Here is a 20,363-nt window from a genome sequence, read left to right on the forward strand (position 1 = left end):
TTATTAGATAAAAGCACTGTTGAAACAACTGTGACTGGCGTCAAAGAAGTACAGGACATTTTGAATAAAAGATCTAAAAAAGACAAGAATCATGAAATTTAAACTGTTTTCTGAATTAGATATAAGCATTCCAACAGAGAGATGTATTATTATATGACTAATATATAAGAAGAAATAAAAGCATACAGGCAAATTGGAAGTTATGACTGTTTAGGAACTTACCAATGAGAGCAGATCGTAACACTCAAACACCACGTAAGATAATAAACCTGTCTCCAACCTTCTAGATTCTAGTTTACCCAATTCTTCTGGTAAATACTCCCCAGCTATAATACTTACAACTTATTATAAAAAACTTTTACTTTTTTAAGTAAACTAAAAAACAAATAATGTAAACCATCACATTTTGACAAGAAGAATATAATAAGAGTATGGAAAGGGAATTTAAGGTATCTGTTAAAATTACCTTTGGATCAAAAGATCCTTTATTTTTAAAAAGAAGTTCCTCAACACTCTCCCTTATTTCCTTTGGAATATTTCGTGCATCAAAGGTTGCTATGTCTTCTCGCACACCTCTCTTTGCAAGGAAGCTAGAAGTAAAGCATATTAATTCAAATGAGGCTAAATATAGTTTGCTATTTTTAACAAAAATATTAATTTAACAGAGTGATATATACAATACTTTCAATCTATTAGTTAACCAAAGAACAGAGTACTGTTAAAGTGCTTAAGTTTCTAAAGTAACACTACTTCATCGTTTTTTATAGACAAGGAGCTCCAGAAAGATACACAACAGTTTTTCTAAGGTTCTGTGAATACACTGAAGCAATACAATGAAGGAATTATAACACTGAACTCCATTCACATCCCTTTATGTGAACTCCTGAGAAACTAATACATTATAGGATATGCAGGAAAATATTCTGACTCCTTTATAACAAAGATATTTTAAGTGCTCTCTCAATGTAAATCTCCTCCCTCATTTCAGATTGAAAAAAACTCTATTATCAGAATGAATACCAGCACAAACTATAATGCCATTGCTATACTGCGAAATCTAAAGCTCCACAGTGTACACTGAGTTAACAGTCAGCCTTCTCTCCTCTGTTTACATCTCTTTTATATTTTCGTGGGGCTCTCACTTGCTCTCTGTGTCTCTCTGCCTCTGCCAAGAGTGAAAGACTCTTTGAGAACAGTGACTATATTTTCTTCATCAGACAACCACAGTAAAAACATTACTCTGTACCACATGAGGACTAAATCAATATTTACGTTTATTAAGAGGTTCTTAAACATTTTAAGGCATTCATCTTCTCCTATGACACTTTTAACAATCACTTATAGAGAAAGGAAAATATAGTTCTTGAAATATGATACATAGACCATCCTGAAATATTAGGGGAAAGTGTATAACCCCATACTTTGATGAAGTTCAGTTCGAGAAGCAATATAAGAAATAATAAAAATCTGAAAGAATGTATAATTTACTCATGAAATAACATTTTTTCACAAATTCAAAAACTTACCTTTTCATGCTCACCCAAGATGTGTCAAAGATACCCATTAATCTCAAAACGCCTTCAAGAATGTCTCTGATTACATCAGGAGGCATACGCAGGGAACGGATTTCTGAAAGAGATTCTGGCTTAATGTTTCCAACTGCTAGTTTAGCTTCATTGACAAGAGGCTAGAAAACAAAAAGGGTATTTATACGTTCAAAAAATATATATGGAACTATGCTAACTCTTAACAAATTATCGAATATTGTCATTTTATTTAAAATAACTAGTTATTAATACCCTTTCTCTTCCAATATAAAAATGCTCTAAAACACACAAAGAACAAAATGTTCAAGTGGGAAAAGCTGGCGTTTCTGCCACCATAACTGCCACAGTCTAATTTGGAAAATCTAATCTGTTTTGAGACAATCAGTCATTTTCAAGGGATCCTTTCTTTTCTAATACTTGCTTGCTTATTTAATCAAGTCTCAAGGAAAAAAAAAAAAAGCCTAAGAGTTTGTCTTAATTTATCTACAAAATATTTTTTCTTCTACAGTGTAAACAATATGATTCATGGAAAACAAAGATTGTTTTTAACAACCATCAGCTAATTCGGTTACTTCTAGCAGACCTGTCTTCCTGTTTCTCTTTTTTGTAGACAGTATTAAGTGAAAGCCACACTGGTAATACTATTAGGAAATAACTTATGCAAATAATGTTTAAACTCCAATGTAAAGTTGAAAATCAAAACTATAAATGGTTCTTACAGTATTTCCTATTTTTATCTTACCTGTACTTCTTTTAACTCATCATCAATTTTGTTCTTCCTTTCTTCAATTTTAATGACTTCTTCTGCTATTTTGTGCTTCAGTCTTTCAAGTTCTGTCTTTTGCTCACTAGCATCCTACAGGAATATTTAAGCAGCATTCCAATTGATTTTAATGCACTCAACATTTAAAAGCATAATACCAAAAATGTTATTTTAAAATAGCACTATTATACGCTTTTCTAATATTAATTGACATGAGAGTTTCTAACATGCCTAGGAAACTAATGCTATAATTTACTCTATATTTCTATTAGGAAATATGCTTTAATTTTTCTGAATAGCAAAGCAATAAGTGCTTACTATATAAAAATCAAACTGTCAGATGTGCATAATTTAGAAAATGATCATAATAATATACATTTAACACTTTCAACAACCCCAGGGAAATACTATTATGCTCATTTCATAAACAAGAAAACTGAAAATAGAAGTCTTCTCTAATTCTAACAGTAGAATAGTAATAATTCTTAGAGACAAGCTATACTATTCTAGAACTTGTTTCTATATTTTAGACAAAAATTAATTGAAATTGTTATAAATATGCCAATATATGAACAAAAGTTAGTTAAGATTCAAAGAACAATGATATATTAATAACACATGATGTTTTTACTCATGAACTTAAAAATCAAGAGTCCCACATATATAAACATGCTTTAACATTAGGAAGGTTTGTATTTATTTATACTATCAAAAAACCAAGGAGGAAATCTGTCAAGAAACCTTCCAAAAGTTCTAATAACAGAAGTCCTCAACCATATTATAATCATCCAAGGAGTTTTAAGAATAATGTTTGGTGTCCTTTCTACACTTATTGTAACAATTACATCACATTACATACATAAACAGAATCATTATCTTGTACACTTGAAACTAATAAAGGAGTGTGAGTCAATTATATCTCAATTAAATAAAAATGAGACCGGAGTCCTCTCCCTCTCTCTCTCTCTACCTGACCTGGAAGAAACAAATTTGCTGTTTAAGCTGGCAACAACAACAAAACTAACGCCTTGCGTCCTATTGCCTTATCCTTCAGGTACCTGACACATGAACTCAGTTAAAACTTTCTACATTCCACAAATGTTTCTACCTGTGTATCTCTGCTACCAGTCCTCAAAGGGGAAAGTTCTTTTCTCCATCTCCACAGTATCAAAATATTCCCTAAAGGCCCTACTCATATGCTTCATGTTTTATTAACCTACTTTTCCAATTATAAGTTACAGCTATTCTGAATATGTACAGCATTTAATATGTGTGTTCTTTCTTTATGTCACGAACCGACACTAGCAAGCTTTAAAAGTCACACGGTGTGGTGAACTTGTGGATGAGGGGGGAGGGGCAGACAGGGACTTTGGAAAGATCCTGACACATTGCTATATTTACAATGGATAACCAAAAGGACCTACTGTAAGCACATGGAACACTGCTCAATGCCAGCCTGGATGGGAGAATGGATACAGGTATGTGTATGGCTGAATCCCTTTGCTGTTCACCTGAAACTACCACAACATTGTTGATTGGCTATATCCTAATACAAAAAAAAAGGCTTTTGGTGTCAACAAAATTAAAACCAAGAAAAAAAAAGTTGCACAATTCAGTAAAAGTCTCTCTATGCCATCAGTTCAGTTCAGTTGCTCAGTTATGTCCAACTCTTTGCAACCCCATTGACTGCAGCATGCCAGGCCTCCCTGTCCATCACCAATTCCCAGAGTATACCCCAAACCCATGTCCATTGAGTCAGTGATGCCATCCAACTATCTGATCCTCTGTTGTCCCCTTCTCCTCCTGCCTTCAATGTTTCCCAGCATCAGGGTCTTTTCCAATGAGTCAGCTCTTCGCATCAGGTGGCCACAGTATTGAGGTTTCAGCTTCAACATCAGTCCTTCCAATGAACACCCAGGACTGATCTCCTTTAGGATGGACTGGTTGGATCTCCTTGCAGTCCAAGGACTCTCAAGAGTCTTCTGCAACACCACAGTTCAAAAGCATCAATTCTTCAGTACTTAGCTTTCTTTATAGTCCAACTCTCACATCCATACATGACCACTGGAAAAACCATAGCCTTGACTAAATGGACCTTTGTTGGCAAAGTAATGTCTCTGCTTTTTAATATGCTATCTAGGTTGGTCATAGCTTTTCTTCCAAGGAGTAAGCATCTTTTAATTTCATGGCTGCAATCACCATCTACAGTGATCTGGAAGCCCAGAAAAAATAAAGTCTCTCACTGTTTCCACTGTTTCCCTATTTGCCTTGAAGTGATGGGAGCAGATGCCATGATCTTAGTTTTGAATGTTGAGCTTTAAGCCAACTTTTTCACTCTCCTCTTTCACCTTCATCAAGAGGCTTTTTAGTTCCTCTTCACTTTCTGCCATAAGGGTGGTGTCATCTGCATATCTGAGGTTATTGGTATTTCTCCCGGCAATCCTGATTCCAGCTTGTGCATCTTCCAGCCCAGCATTTCTCATGATATACTCTGCATACAAGTTTAATAAGCAGGGTGACAATATACAGCCTTGACATACTCCTTTTCCTATTTGGAACCCATCTGTTGTTCCATGTCCAGTTCTAACTGTTGCTTCCTGACCTGAATACAGGTTTCTCAAGAGACAGGTCTGATGGTCTGGTATCCCCATCTCTTTCAGAATTTTCCACAATTTGTTGTGATCTACACAGTCAAAGGCTTTGGCATAGTCAATAAAGCAGAAATAGATATTTTTCTGGAACTCTCTTGCTTTTTCGATGATCCAGTGGATGTTGGCGATTTGATCTCTGGTTCCTCTGCCTTTTCTAAAACCAGCTTAAACACACTTATGTATAAAATAACAAATAGAAATGTCATCTATTTATCACTGAGCAAAATTATTAACTTATAATACAAGATGCAGAGTTATTTTTCTAGGTCTATTCTAGGTAATACAATTAGCTACAGTCTTAGAAATATCTCTTCCCAGAACAACCCAGAGAAAAGAGTAGCATAGTACACAATGTATCTTAATAATATTCACTAGTTTGGAAGTACATAGGCCCACAGAGTACTGAATATTTTCCTTTTTTAATATACAGTATCAATGATATTATCTTTTATGGGGTTTTTACTGTTTTTCAAATTACTATTTAAAGGTAAGTAATCCAAAAGTATTCCAACTGCAACAACAGAATATGAAACAAAGCTTTCAATTTCCTAAGGGACAAAAACAATATTTGATAGATATTTTTACAATAAAAATGACTAGCAGCTTCAGATAAGTAGTTATATTACTTTGCTTCTAAAATTCCTTGAGAAAAAAATATGCTAAAGTTTTACAGCATAAAAATTAAATTGCTTTTCTGATCTGTTACTTCCAGGTCAGGTAGTCCATAAATGTATACTGTAAACACTGAATGTGTACATAATCATCAGTGATCTCAGAATACTACTGCTTCTGAAGATTTCCCATCAGTCAGCAAATTAATTCTGACATGCCAGGTGAAATCTTGCTTCTGCCATTCGATTCAGCCCAGAAACCCTCTTGTGAAGTTCACAGACAATAAACTTCCTTTCCATGCTCATAAAGCTTTTGTGCATAAGAACTATTCTTTAACTAAGTATAAAGCAATCATGTAAGAAAAAATAATAATAAGACATGTTCAAGAAAAAGAAAACTTCATAAAATTCTCTCTGAGAGCTAGCTGTAGATGCTGCAACAACAAGGGGCACTACTGCCGAAAGGAAACACCTGGAGATTGTTTTACATCTCCTGAGAAACAGTGTAACAGAGATGAAAAACTGGAGGGTTAAAAGGCACACTGTAAGAAATTGTGAAGAAAGCAGAACAAATATAAAGGGAGAAAATATAAGAAAGTTAGAGAACCAGACTAGGAAGTCCAAAGCCCAAATAAGAATTCTAAAAAGCAAGAACAGAGAAATAAAGGAAAAGGAATTATCAATAAAATAATTTAAGGAAATTTCCCAGAACTGAAGGAGGCAAATATTTAGGTAGTAAGAATTCACACTGGACACAAAGGATGAAAATAAACCTAAACCAAGGCAAATCACTGTAACTTTAGAACAATGAAAAACCAAGATGTAAAAGATTCCAAGAGAGGGGAAAAAAAAAAAAAAAAACAGGTTATCCAAACACAGATCAGCAATTAAAATAGTGTTTTAATCACCAACAACGAAGCTAGAAGAAAATGGAACAATGCCTTCAAAATCCTAAAGAAAACATAAATATTCCAGCCTAGAATACTATTCCTAGCACACAACCAACCAACCAAGAACACAGCAGAATGTTCATATACGTGAGATCTCAAAATTACCTTCCATGTACCCTTTCTCCAGAAGCTTCTGGGGCCAGGCTCCAGACATGAGTGAGTAGACCAAGACAGTAAAGAAGGATCGCAGGACAGCAACTGAGGCCAGGCAGAGAAAGAAGCTAGCCACAAGCCTCCAGGAGAGAGCGCTACAGGGGGCTGAGGAAAGCTATAAGACAGCTGAGGCTTCGGGACGTCTTCACGGAATATTTAGAACACATTTTTAAATAGGCAATTTATGGAGTCATATTACCACTTCCCTTCCCAACTATCAGAAGTCAGGGGGAAAAAGTTGTTCGTCTGAGAAATTAAGTCAAAGAAGCTCAGGATTTGGAATTACCAGGCTAAGAACTACAAAGCTAAGGTCGAGAACAAGAGTTGCATACGAAAAACAAGAGCATCACATTTCGTTGTTGATTAATGATGTTGAGTATCTTTTCACATATTTGTGAAACATATCACCCCTTTATATAAGTCTCTTTTCATTAAAGGCCGGTGCAAATCTTTTGCATATTTGCAAACTGATTTGTTAGTTTTATTAGTATTGAGTTGTAATCATTTCTGTACATGTTGGAAACAAGTATTTTTTTTTTGTTTTTTTTTTTTATCAAATACACATTTGTAAATATTTTCTCCCAGTCTATGACCTGTTTTTTCATTTTCTTTTTTAATTTCTATGAGGTGCAATTTGTCATTTATTTTCCTGTTCTACTTTGGTATAATTATCTAAGAAATACCCACTTTACCCAACATCATAAACATTTTCTCCCTAATTCTCTTCTGAAGTTTTATAATTTTATGATGTACATTTAGGTCTATATTTCATGTCAAGTTATTTTTCATATGTCTCAGGTTTTTTTCCTGTCTTCATGGATATCTAAATATTCCAGTACCACTTCTTAAAAGGATCATCCTTTCCACATTTAAATGATATTGTTGTATGAAATTAATTGACCGTGTATATGTGGGTCTGTTTCTGGATTCCATAGTGTTCTGATAATCACTGGGCTTACCATTACACCAGTGTTATCCTACCTTGACTACTCTAGGTTTATCGTAAGTCTTCGTATCATAAGCCCTCCAACTTTGTTACTTTTAAGATTTTCTATGCCATTTACTTTTATTGAGATATATACACTAGTCTGAAAAACACTGAAATTAATTTAAATAAAAGAGGCATTAGACTTGAAGTAAGGTTAACATCACCCACATGGAGATGGTGAAACATATTTAAGACACAATCATGGATGTAAAACTAACAGAATTTAAGGATTCTTTAGATGCATGGATTCAGGGAACAGAAGTCTAACACAGTTTATAAATTCTGTTTTAAACAATTAGCTACATTGTAGTGCCATAACTAAGAAAATGAATATAGGAAAGGAAATAATGAGTTTAGTTTTGAACCTGTTTTGACTCGTAAGGCTTATAGGACTTTCAAGAAGACGTATCTAACAGGTTACTGATTATTTGAGTCTGAAGTTCAGAGGAGGAATAGGGCTAAAGGACAAAAAATTATGGACTTAGTGGTAGTCAGTAAGTAATCAGTACCAAAAAGGAAGGTAATGGGCAAAAGCATACAGAAAAGGTAGGCAAATGTAAAAGAATATCTTGGCAAGGGGAGCATGATGATAGAGGAGTGGGTGGACATGGAATACCTCTCTCCCCACGGATACATCAGGAATACACCTTCAGACACAGAAGTGCATGCAGAACACCAGCTGAGAGCGGACAGGAGTACCTGACCATCGGAAAAGAACATATAGAACCACGCAAAACTCAAGAGGATGAAGGAACTAGGGGGAAAAACTGGAGTGTTTGTAGGACTGGACCTGCCCTCAGCAGGTAGGGGAACTGAAGCAGGGGTCTGATCCCCACACTGGGGCAACTGTCTGAGTCAGAGAAGAAACATTTAAGGTTGAGAGTAAAACAGCTCATCTGTGGCAACCTAAATGGAATGAGAATCAGACAGTCCTTGCCACAGCGGTACATACCCCGGACAGGGTCGCAGGTCCCCTGGAAGGCGCAGCAGCTGGGACCTGGAGCTTAGGGACTGTGGAGCAATCCCAGGGCGAGGGCTGCTGTTGACTGTGGAGAGACGGATCCAGGGGATGTGAGGGAGAAGACTGTGGAGGAAAGCCAGGCAGCCATGGAAGCAAGGCGATACTGCTGAGTCACGCGTAGGGGGTGGAGCCATCACCATAGCCTCTCTCTCCCCACAGGCCAGCAGCCACAGCTGAACAATAGAGAGGCTGGCCCATCAATCGCCTGAGGCACTGAACTACCGGAGGACCCCACACAGGGTGCCCCTTTAAGTGCTTGATGAGCCAAACTACAGCGTAGGACCCTACCCAGGGGGGCCCCTCTCTGTGCCTGACGCCTTGAACAACAGAGGAGGACCCCAGGCAAGGGAGCCCTCTAAGTACCTGAACGGGCAGAGCTACAGAGAAAGACTGGCCAAAGAGGCCTTCTGATCACCAGCTACAAGAGGCTCGAAAAAAGACTCTGATAGGGCCATAACTCCTGCAGCTGAGGCAGGCCGTGTCCCTGCACACTTGGCACCGCCAGGGTCCCCACAAGCCAAGAAGCTGAGCCAACTTCATGTTCAACCCTCACTGGGGCAGAGCAGTCACAGGCAAAAAAAGTCTTGCATCTATGCACGCAGGGTCACTTCGATTATGTCCAACTCTGCAACACTATAGACTGTGACCTGCCAGACTGCTCTGACAGCGGGGTTCTCCAGGCAAGAACACTGAAGCGTATTGGCCAACAGTGGTTGCCATACCCTTCTAGAGCACTGTATTTCCTGCTGCCCCAGCCGCCAACTCCCCTGAGTGCCTGGTGCTGCCAGAACCACTGCGACCCAAGCAGCTGCACCCCCGCCACCCCTGGCCCTCACAGGGGCAGACCCAAGTCCTCCAGGGCAGCCTCAGGGGCAAACCCCAGTGGACGACCCACATGCAGAGGTGGAAATAAAACCACAGTTGAAACCCAGGGGCACTGTGGCTAAGGAAGAAGACCCAAAACCTTCCCATCAGCTGTACAAGCTGCAGATTAAATCCACACAATCAAATAGGTAAACTCTGTCTATGGAAAATATAAAAGGCCATTGAGAGCTCCCACAAAAGAAAGCACACTAGTTCTGATAGCTGTGGACATGGAGGCAAGAACACACAGGAGTAGGGGCAGATTAGAGTCTGAGCTGCCCCCACAGCAGGTCCAGAGGCCAGCACAGTGTTGGAGGGCATCCTAGGGAGGTGACGTGGACTGTGATTCCCTGCTCGGGAGAGATCTCTGACAGCAGTGACTCAAGAAAAACATTTATTACTCTTATTTTTTCACTGTTCTGTAGATGCTTTCATATATTTTTTTCTTTTTTAATTCCTTGTTTTATGCCCCCCTCTGATGTAGCTGTCAATTTTATTTGCACTAGGAAATCAAATTAAGTTTCTGAGCTTCTTTTTTCTTCTCAGTCACATTTTTTATTGTTTTTATAAAACACTGGCTCTACAATGGTTTGCAGTTCTGTGGATATTTTTTTCTTTTCTTTTTAATTTTCATTTTTAACTTTTTAAATCTATTCTTATTTTTTCTGTTTCTTCCTTTGTTTGATTTTCCTGCTGTTCTTTTCCCCTTGCAGTTAATCTTTAATGTATATAAACCTTTATGTACCTCTATTTAACTTTGTATATCTATTGTTTCTTACCTTTCCTCTCAACATATTTTTTAGTTTTATTTTCACTACCAATATGTGAACTGTGAACTTCCAGATGTTCAAGCTGGATTTAGAAAAGGCAGAGGAACCAGAGATCAAATTGCTAACATCTGCTGGATCACTGAAAAAGCAAGATGGCTCCAGAAAAACATCTATTTCTGCTTTATTGATTATGCCAAAGCCTTTGACTGTGTGGATCACAAGAAAACTGTGGAAAATTCTGAAAGAGACGGGAATACCAGACCACCTGACTGCATCATGAGAAACCTCTATGGAGGTCAGGAAGCAATGCTTAGAACTGGACATGGAACAACAGACTGGTTCCAAATAGGAAAAGGAGTACGTCAAGGCTGTATATTGTCACCCTGCTTATTTAACTTCTATGCAGAGTACATCATGAGAAACACTGGGCTGGAGGAAACACAAATTGGAATCAAGATTGCTGGGAGAAATATCAATAACCTCAGACATACAGAGGACACCACCCTTATGGCAGAAAGTGAAAAAGAACTAAAGCGACTCTTGATGAAAGTGAAAGAGGAGAGTGAAAAAGTTGGCTTAAAGCTCAACATTCAGAAAATTAAGATCATGGCATCTGGTCCCATCACTTTATGGATAATAGATGGGGATACAGTGGAAACAGTGGCTCACTTTATTTTTCTGGGCTCCAAAATCACTGCAGATGGTGACTGCAGCCATGAAATTAAAAGATGCTGACTCTGTGGAAGGAGAGTTATGACCAACCTAGACAGCATGTTAAAAAGCAGAGACATTACTCTACCAACAAAGGTCCATCTAGTCAAGGCTATGGTTTTTCCAGTGGTCATGTATGGATGTGAGTGTTGGACTATAAAGAAAGCTGAGTGCCAAAGAATTGATGCTTTTGAACTGTGGTGTTGGAGAAGACTCTTGAGAGTCCTTGGACTGCAAGGAGATCCAGCCAGTCCATCGTAAAGGAGATCAGTCCTGGGTGTTCATTGGAAGAACTGATGTTGAAGCTGAAACTCCAATACTTTTGCCACCTGATGCAAAGAGCTGACTCAGGAAAAGACACTGATGCTGGGAAGGATTGGGGGCAGGAGGAGAAGGGGATGACAGAGGATGAGATGGCTGGATGGCATCACTGACTCTATGGACATGGGTTTGGATGGATGCCGGGAGTTGGTGATGGACAGGGAGGCCTGGCGTGCTGCAGTTCATGGGGTCGCACAGACTCGGACACGACTGAGCGACTGAACTGAACTGATTCCCCAACTGGCAACTTGCTTTAATTTTGTCTTCCAGTTTGTGCTTTACTTACTTCCGTTACTAACAGGTAGAAATAACTTTTTGTTTCCTTTGTTCGCCAGGTCAATCTATTGTACTTTATTTTTTTTGATTGTTTTGATTTTGCATATAGGTGTATAGGTATATGTGTATATTCAGTCACACTTTTTATTATCATAAACATCTGCCTCTATTTTGGGCTTTTGCGGTTCTATGGGGTTTCCTTTTTTCTTTCTTTTCTTCTTTCTTCTCCTTTTCTTTTCGCTTTTATATAATTGTAATTTTTGATTTTTAAAACCTACTATATTTTTTCCCCACTTAATCCTTTGTTCGTCTTTCCTACTGATCTTTTCCCCTTGCAGTTAATCTTTAAAGCATATAAATCTTCTTTATCTACCTCTATTTATCTTTGTGTATCAATTCTTTCTTTATTTTCCTCTCAACATACTTGTTAGTTTTGTTTTCATTGCTTTATTCTCCACTTGGCACCTTGCTTTAGTTCTGTTTCCCAGTTTGTGCTGTAGATAGTTTTGTTCTTAACTGGAAAATATAATTTTTTATTTCCTCTGTTTGCTGGATCAATCTAGAGAACTTTATTTTTGTTGGACTGTTTTGACTTTGCTCATGGGTGTATATGGACATGTGCATATTCCATTATTATAATTATTATTTGCCTGATTTTCTAACTGCCATTTGTCTGAGGTTATTCTTTGGTTTCTTGTTTTGGAGTATTTGTTTTAATCTCACCTAATGCCGTAGCAAACCACATGTTCCTGACCAGAGATCAAGCCCTGAGCCTTTGGAGTGGGAGCACTAACTCCAAAACTCTGGACTACCAGAGAACTAACCCTAGGGAGTATCAAATAGTGAGAACCCACACAAAGGAAATGACCTGAATGCAAGACCCAGCATCACCCAACCACCAGTAGCATCCTGTGCAGGACGCCTCATCTAAACAACAAACAAAACAAAAATACAAACCCAATAATCACCATACAGGATTACCATCTCTCTCAGCCTTGCCCATCAGAGGAAAAACAAACAAACAAAAAACTTCAGCACAAATCTCGCCCTATACAAAGCTTACACAAATCACTGAACCAACCTTAGGAAGGCTGAAACCAAGAGGAAGAGAGAAATCAAACGTGAAGTTTGGGAAAAGGAGACCTCAGACACAATAATTTAAAAAAAAGAAAATGAAAAGGCAGAAAAATACTACACACACAAATGAAGGAACAAACAGGAAACATAGAAATTCAAATAAATAAAGAGGAAATAGGCAAACTACCTGAAAAAGAATTCAGAATAATGATAGTAAAGATGATCAAACACCTTGAACACAAAATGGAGAAAATGCAAGAATCAATTAACAAAGACCTAGAAGGATTAAAGAATAAACATACAAACAACACAATTACTGAAATTAAAAATACTCCAGAAGGAACCAATAGCAGAATATCTGAAGCTGAAGAATGAATCAAAAAAAAAAAAAAAAAAAAGAATGAATCAGTGAGCTGGAAGATAAAATGGTGGAAATAACTTCTGAAGAGCAGAATAAATTAAAAAGAATGAAAAGAATGGAAGATAGTCTCAGAGACCTCTGGGACAATATCAAATGCACCAACATTCAAATTATAGGGGTCCCAGAAGAAGAAGAGAAAAACAAAGGGTATGAGAAAATTCTTGAAGAGATGATAGTTGAAAATTTCCCCAATATGCAAAAGGAAGCAGTCAATCAAGTCCCAGAGGCACAAAGAGTCACACACAGGATAAACCCAAGGAGAAACACAACAAGACACATATTAATCAAACTAACAAAGACTAAACACAAAAAAAGAATATTAAAAGCAGCAAGGGAAAAGCAACGAGTAACGTACAAGGGAAACCCCATATGCTTAAAATCTGAATGTTCAGCAGAAACTCTGCAGGCCAAAAGGAATGGCAGGATATACTTAAAGTACTGAAAGGGAAAAATCTACAACCAAGATCACTGTACTCGGCAAGGATCTCATTCAAAATTGATGGAGAAATAAAAAGCTTTTCAGACAAACAAAAGTTAAGAGAATTCAGTACCAACAAACCAGCTTTGCAACAAATATTAAAGGGACATATGTAGTCCAGAAATATACAAGAAGAAAAAGATCTACAAAAACAAACTTCAGACAATAAAGAAACTGGCAGCAGGAACATATATATCAGTAACTACTTAAATGTAAACTGTTTAAATGCTCCAACCAAAAGACACAGACTGGCTGAAAGGATAAAAAAAACAAGACCCATATACACACTGTCTTCAGAAAACCCACTTCAAACTTAAAGATACATATAGACTGAAAGTGAGAGCAGGGGAAAATATATTCCATGCAAATGGGAAGCAAAACAAAGCTGGAGTAGCAATCTTCATATCAGACAAAAGAGACCTTAAAATAAAGAAGATTACAAAATACATAATGATCAAGGGATCAATCCAGGAGGAAGACATAGCAATTGTAAATATCTATGCACCCAACATAGGAGCACCTCAATACATAATACAAACACTAACAGACATAAAAGAAGAAAAACGACAGTAACACAATAATAGTAGGAGACTTTAACACCACTCACATCAATGGACAGATCATCAAAACAGAAAATTAATAAGGAAAAACAAGTCTTAAATGTTTCATTAGACAAAATGAATCTCATTGATATCTTCAGGACATTCCATCCAAATGCAGAAGAAAGCACCTTCTTCTCAAGTGCACATAGCATATTCTCCAGGATAGACCATATCATGGGTCACAGATCAAACCTCAGTAAATTTAAGAAAAGTGAAATCATATCAAGCATATTCTCCTACCACAACACTGTTAAGACTAGATATTAATTACAAGAAAAAGAAAAACTGTAAGAAACACAAAGACATGGAGATTAAACAACACATTTATAAATAACCAACAAGTTACTGAAGAAATCAAAAGGAAAATTAAAAAATTTCTAAAACAAATGACAATGAAAACACAACTCAAAACCTATGGGATGCAGCAAAATATTTCTAAGAAGGAAGTTTATAGCAATACAATCCTACCTCAAGAGACAAGAAAAACATCGAACAGACAATCTAACTTTACACCTAAAACAACTGGAAAAACAAGGACCGAAAAAAAAAATGAGCAGGCGTGAAATCATAAAGATCCGAGCAGAAATAAATGAAAAAGAAATGAAAGAAACAATAGTAAAGATTCATAAAACTAAAAGCTGGTTCTTTGAGAAGATAAAATTGACAAACATTTAGACAGACTCATCAAGAAAAAGAGAGAAGAATCAACAAAATTAGAAATGAAAAAGGAGAGGTTACAACAGACAATGCAGAAATACACAGGATTATAAGAGACTATTAAGAACAAATATATGGCAATAAAATGGATAACCTGGAAGAAATGGATAGATTCTTAGAAAATTTTCAATCTTCCCAGACTGAACGAGAAAGAAACAGAAACTATGAACAACCCAATTACAAGCACTGAAATCGAAGCTGTGATCAAATATCTCTCAAAAGACAAAAGCCCAGATAGATGGCTTCACAGGTGAATTCTATCAAACATTTAGAGAAGCGCTAATGCCTATTCTTCTAAAACTCTTTGAAAAAACTGCAGAGGAAGGAACACTTCTGAACTCATTCTATGAGGCCACCATCACGCTGATACCAAAACCAGACAAAGACAATAGAGAAAAAGAAAACTGCAGGCCAATATCACTGGTGAAAAGAGATGCAAAAATCCTCAACAAAAGTTTAGCAAACAGAATTCAGCAACACATCAAAAAGCTCATACACCAAGTTGGGTTTATTCCAGGGATGCAAGGACTCCTATATACGCAAATCAATCAATGTGATACACCATATTAAATTGAATGATAAAAACCATATGATAATCTCAACAGATACAGAAAAAGCCTTTGACAAAATTCAGCACCCATTCATGATTAAAACTCTTCAAAAAAAAGGGCAGAGAAGGAACCTACCTCAACATTGTAAAGGCCATATTTGCTAAGCCTAGAGCAAACATTATTCTCAATGGTGAAAAACTGAAAGCAGTTCCCCTAAGATCAGGAACAAGACAAGGGTGTCCACTTTCACTGCTGTTATTCAACACAGTTCTGGAAGTCCTAGCTACAGCAATAAGAGAAGAAAAAGAAATAAAAGGAAGCCAAATTGGAAAAGAAGTAAAGATCTCGCTGTCTGCAGATAACATGATACTGTACACAGAAAACCCTAAAGATACTATCAGAAAATTACTAGTGCTAATCAGTGAATTTCACAGTGTTTCTGGAAACAAAATCAATACTCAGAAATCACTTGCATTTCTACACACTAACAATGAAAAATCAGAAAAAGAAATTATGGAATCAATCTGATTTACCATTACAACAAAAGACAATATCTAGGAATAAACTTACCTAAAGAGATAAAAGAAATGTACACAGACAATTATAAGACACTAATGAAAGAAATCAAGGATGACAAGAACAGATGGAGAGATATTCCATGTTCTTGGGTAAGAAGAATCAATATTGTGAAAATGATTATGCTACCAAATGCTATCTACAGATTCAGTGCAATACCTATCAAATTACCAATGGGATTTTTCATAGTACCAGAACAAAAAATTTCACATTTCATATGGAAACACAAAAGATCCTGAATAGCCAAAGAAATCTTGAGAAATAATGGAGCTGGAGAAGTCAACCTTCCTGACTTCAGATTATACTAAAAAGCTACATTCATCAAGACAGTATGGTACTGGCACAAAAACAGAAATATAGATCAATGGAACAAGACAGAAAGCCCAGAAATAAAACCATGCACCTATGGGTACCTTATTTTTGACAAAGGAGGCAAGAATATAAATGGGGCAAAGACAGCCTCTTCAGTAAGTGCTGGGAAACCTGGACAGCTACATGCAAAAGAATGGAAACAGAACACTTCCTGACACCATCAGTTCAATTCAGTCGCTCAGTTGTGTCCAACTCTTTGTGACCCCATGAAACGCAGCATGCCAGGCCTCCCATTCCATCACCAACTCCCATAGTCCACCCAAATCCATGTCCATTGAGTCGGTGATGCCATCCAACAATCTCATTCTCTGTCGTCCCCTTCTCCTCCTGCCCCCAATCTTTCCCAGCCATTAGGGTCTTTTCAGATGAGTCAGCTGTTCGCATCAGGTGGCAAAAGTATTGGAGTTTCAGCTTCAGCATCAGTTCTTCCAATGAACACCCAGGACTGATCTCCTTTAGGATGGACTGGTTGGATCTCCTTGCAGTCCAAGGGGCTCTCAAGAGTCTTCTCCAACACCACAGTTCAAAAGCATCAATTCTTTGGCACTCAGCTTTCTTTATAGTCCAACACTCACATCCATACATGACCACTGGAAAAACCATAGCCTTGACTAGATGGACCTTTGTTGGCAGAGTAATGTCTCTGCTTTTTAATATGCTGTCTAGGTTGGTCATAACTCTCCTTCCACAGAGTCAGCATCTTTTAATTTCATGGCTGCAATCACCATCTGCAGTGATTTTGGAGCCAAAAAAATAAAGTATGCCACTGTTTATACTGTTTCCACATCTATTTGCCATGAAGTGATGGGACCGGAATGCCATGATTTTAGTTTTCTGAATGTTGAGCTTTAAGCCAACTTTTTCACTCTCCTCTTTCACTTTCATCAAGAGGCTCTTTAGTTCTTCTTCACCTTCTACCATAAGGGTGGTGTCATCTGCATATCTGAGGTTATTGATATTTCTCCCAGCAATCTTGATTCCAGCTTGTGCTTCCTCCAGCCCAGCATTTCTCATGATGTACTCTGCATATAAGTTAAACAAGCAGGGTGACAATATACAGCCTTGACGTACCCCTTTTCCTATTTGGAACCAGTCTGTTTTTCCATGTCCAGTTCTAACTGTCGCTTCCTGACCTGCATACAGGTTTCTCAAGACCATACACAAAGATAAACTCAGAATGGATTAAAGACCTAAATGTAAGACCAGAAACTGTAAAACTCTTAGAGGAAAACATAGGCAGAACACTCGATGACAGAAATCAAAGCAAGATCCTCCATGACCCACCTCCTAGAGTAATGGAAATAAAAACAAAAGTAAACAAGTGGGACCTTGTCAGGAATCCTCTGGCCCTTATTAATTCCTGAATATTCAGGAATTAAGAGGAGAGCCACGCCTTTCGGGGGCTGAGGAATCCAGGCATTACCCTTGTTAGTTTCTCAATATGGTGATAAGCACCCTCTTCTCTAATAGGGATCACCTTGTGTTTTGTAAGTCTGGAATTTTAATCTTTATCTTTGCTGAGAAAAACTACCTTATAAGACAGTATATTCTGCAGTACCATTTTTCTAGATTTTGTATATATGTGTTAGAATATGATATTCATCTTTCTTTTTCTGACCCACTTCACTCTGTATAATAGGTTCTAGGTTCATTCACCTCATTAAAACTGACTAAAACTCATTCCTTTTTATGGCTGAATATTCCATTGTGTGTATGTACCAAAACTTCTTTATGCATTATCTTTCGAAGGGGATCTAGGTTGCTTCCATGTTGATTAAAACACCTTTGCTCCATCAGAGCTTTGGTTCCCATGTCTGTCTGTCTGTCTTTCTTTCTTTCTCTCTCTCTCTCTCTCTATCTGTCTATTTCTGGCTGATTCCCTGGAGCGCGGAAGCCAGCTGTGTAACCCAGGGAGTATTAGCCTCTTTCCTTCTTTCACTCTCTCATCGGACCACCAGGTCCTGGTCCATCAAAGGACCAACAGGACCTGATTAAATTTAAAAGCTTTTGCACAGCAAAGGAAACCATAAGCAAGGTGAAAAGACAACCCTCAGGCTGAGAGAAAATAATAGCAAATGAAACAACTGACAAAAGATTAATTTCCAAAATATATAAGCAGCTCATACAACTGAATACCAGAAAAACAAACAACCCAATCAAAAAGTGGGAAAAAGACCTAAACATATTTCTCCAAAGAAGACATACAGATGGCTAACAAACAAATGGAAAGACGTTCAACATGCCTTATTATTAGAGAAATACAAATCAAAGTTACAATGAGATATCACCTCACACCAGTCAGAATGGCCATCATCAACAAGTCTACAAACAATAAATGCTGGAGGGGGTGTGGAGAAAAGGGAACTCTCTTGCATTGTTGGTAGGAATGCAAATTGATACAGCCACTATGGAAGATGGTATGGAGATTCCTTAAAAAATCAGGAATAAAACCACCATGACCCAGCAATCCTACTCTGAGGCATACACCCTGAGGAAACCAAACTGAAAAAGACATATGTATCCCATTGTTCACTGCAGCACTATTTACAATAGCTAGAACATGGAAGCAACCTAGATCCCCTTCGAAAGATAATGCATAAAGAAGTTTTGGTACATACACACAATGGAATATTCAGCCATAAAAAGGAATGAGTTTTAGTCAGTTCTAATGAGGTGAATGAACCTAGAACCTATTATACAGAGTGAAGTGGGTCAGAAAAAGAAAGATGAATATCATATTCTAACACATATATACAAAATCTAGAAAAATGGTACTGCAGAATTTACTTACAGGGCAGCAATGGAGAAGCAGACATAAAGAATAGACTTGTGGGCATGGGGAGAGGGGAGGAGAGGGTGAGATGTATGGAGAGTAACATGGAAACGTACATTATCATATGTAAAATATATAGCCCACGGGAATTTGCTGTATGGCTCAGAAAACTCAAACAGGGGCTCTGTATCAACTGGGAGGGAGTTGGGAGGGAGATGGGAGGGAGGTTCAAAAGGGGGAGGATATATGTATACCTATGGTTGATTCATGTTGAGGTTTGACAGAAAATAGCAAAATTCTGTAAAGCAATTATCATTCAATAAAAAAAATAATTAATTAAAAAAAAAGAATATCCTGGCAATAAAGAATGCAGAGAAATCTCCCTTGAGATGGTTCAACCAAAATAAAGGCAATGTAAAAAGAAGATACAATCAAAATATTAAAAATATCATGCAAGTATAAATAGAATGAATAAAGACATTTTATAAATCCTAAGAATATCAAAAACAGGCTTATTAAAGCCTGAAGGAAATAATATAAATAAAAATAAAAGAAAATATTAACTAACAGAGGGTAAACAAAAGCAGTTACAGACAAATCTATACCAATCAAAATGTTTATACTTTTGTATTTATAGGATTTAGCTAAATTAGTGCATGAACAACTGAGGAGAATATAGTTGTAATTTTAAACAATATGGGAAAATAACACACTCTCTCCAAAAGTTCAAGTACACTACACCATCAGTCTACTCAATATAGACAAGCAATATTTTTTAAAATGCACTTAAGCAAAAAAGTTATTTTTCACACTGAACGATAATCAGGTATAAATGACCTTCCTATTGTTTGCATCTCTGTGCTTCCTCTAAATATTACCTGCATTGAAACTGTGATCTCCTGAAGAGCAGCATCTGCTTCATCTTGCTTAGTTTTAAGTAATACACTTTGTTCTCCAGCTGTTCTGTTCAATTCAGCCACAAGTGCTTTAGCTTCATTTAGTTTAGAGACACCAGCCTACATTAATAGAAGAGACTTACAAAATTAAAAGAAAAGGAATTTTATATACATAGGATAAACAAAGTCTATAATAATGAATCAAAAAAATATAAATGTGTACAAATACCACATCTGCAATTGAACTTCGGTTTTTTCTTATTGCTAATTATAA

At 37.1% G+C, this 20,363-nt stretch overlaps 1 protein-coding gene across 2 annotated transcripts in view; it reads right to left on the reverse strand.

The window, feature by feature from the left end:
• DYNC2H1 (dynein cytoplasmic 2 heavy chain 1) overlaps positions 1-20,363 on the reverse strand; it is a 408,806-nt gene that overhangs the window by 249,959 nt on the left and 138,484 nt on the right. For both annotated transcript variants that reach the window (XM_061143196.1, XM_061143187.1), the window contains exons 55-58: positions 20,072-20,209; positions 2,290-2,403; positions 1,527-1,687; positions 467-590 (exon numbers count right to left, since the gene is read on the reverse strand). In XM_061143196.1, the coding sequence (XP_060999179.1) occupies positions 467-590; positions 1,527-1,687; positions 2,290-2,403; positions 20,072-20,209 (537 nt within the window). The remainder of the gene's footprint in view (positions 1-466; positions 591-1,526; positions 1,688-2,289; positions 2,404-20,071; positions 20,210-20,363) is intronic.

Source organism: Dama dama, chromosome 1, assembly GCF_033118175.1.
Source record: "Dama dama isolate Ldn47 chromosome 1, ASM3311817v1, whole genome shotgun sequence".
Lineage (NCBI taxonomy): Eukaryota > Metazoa > Chordata > Mammalia > Artiodactyla > Cervidae > Dama > Dama dama.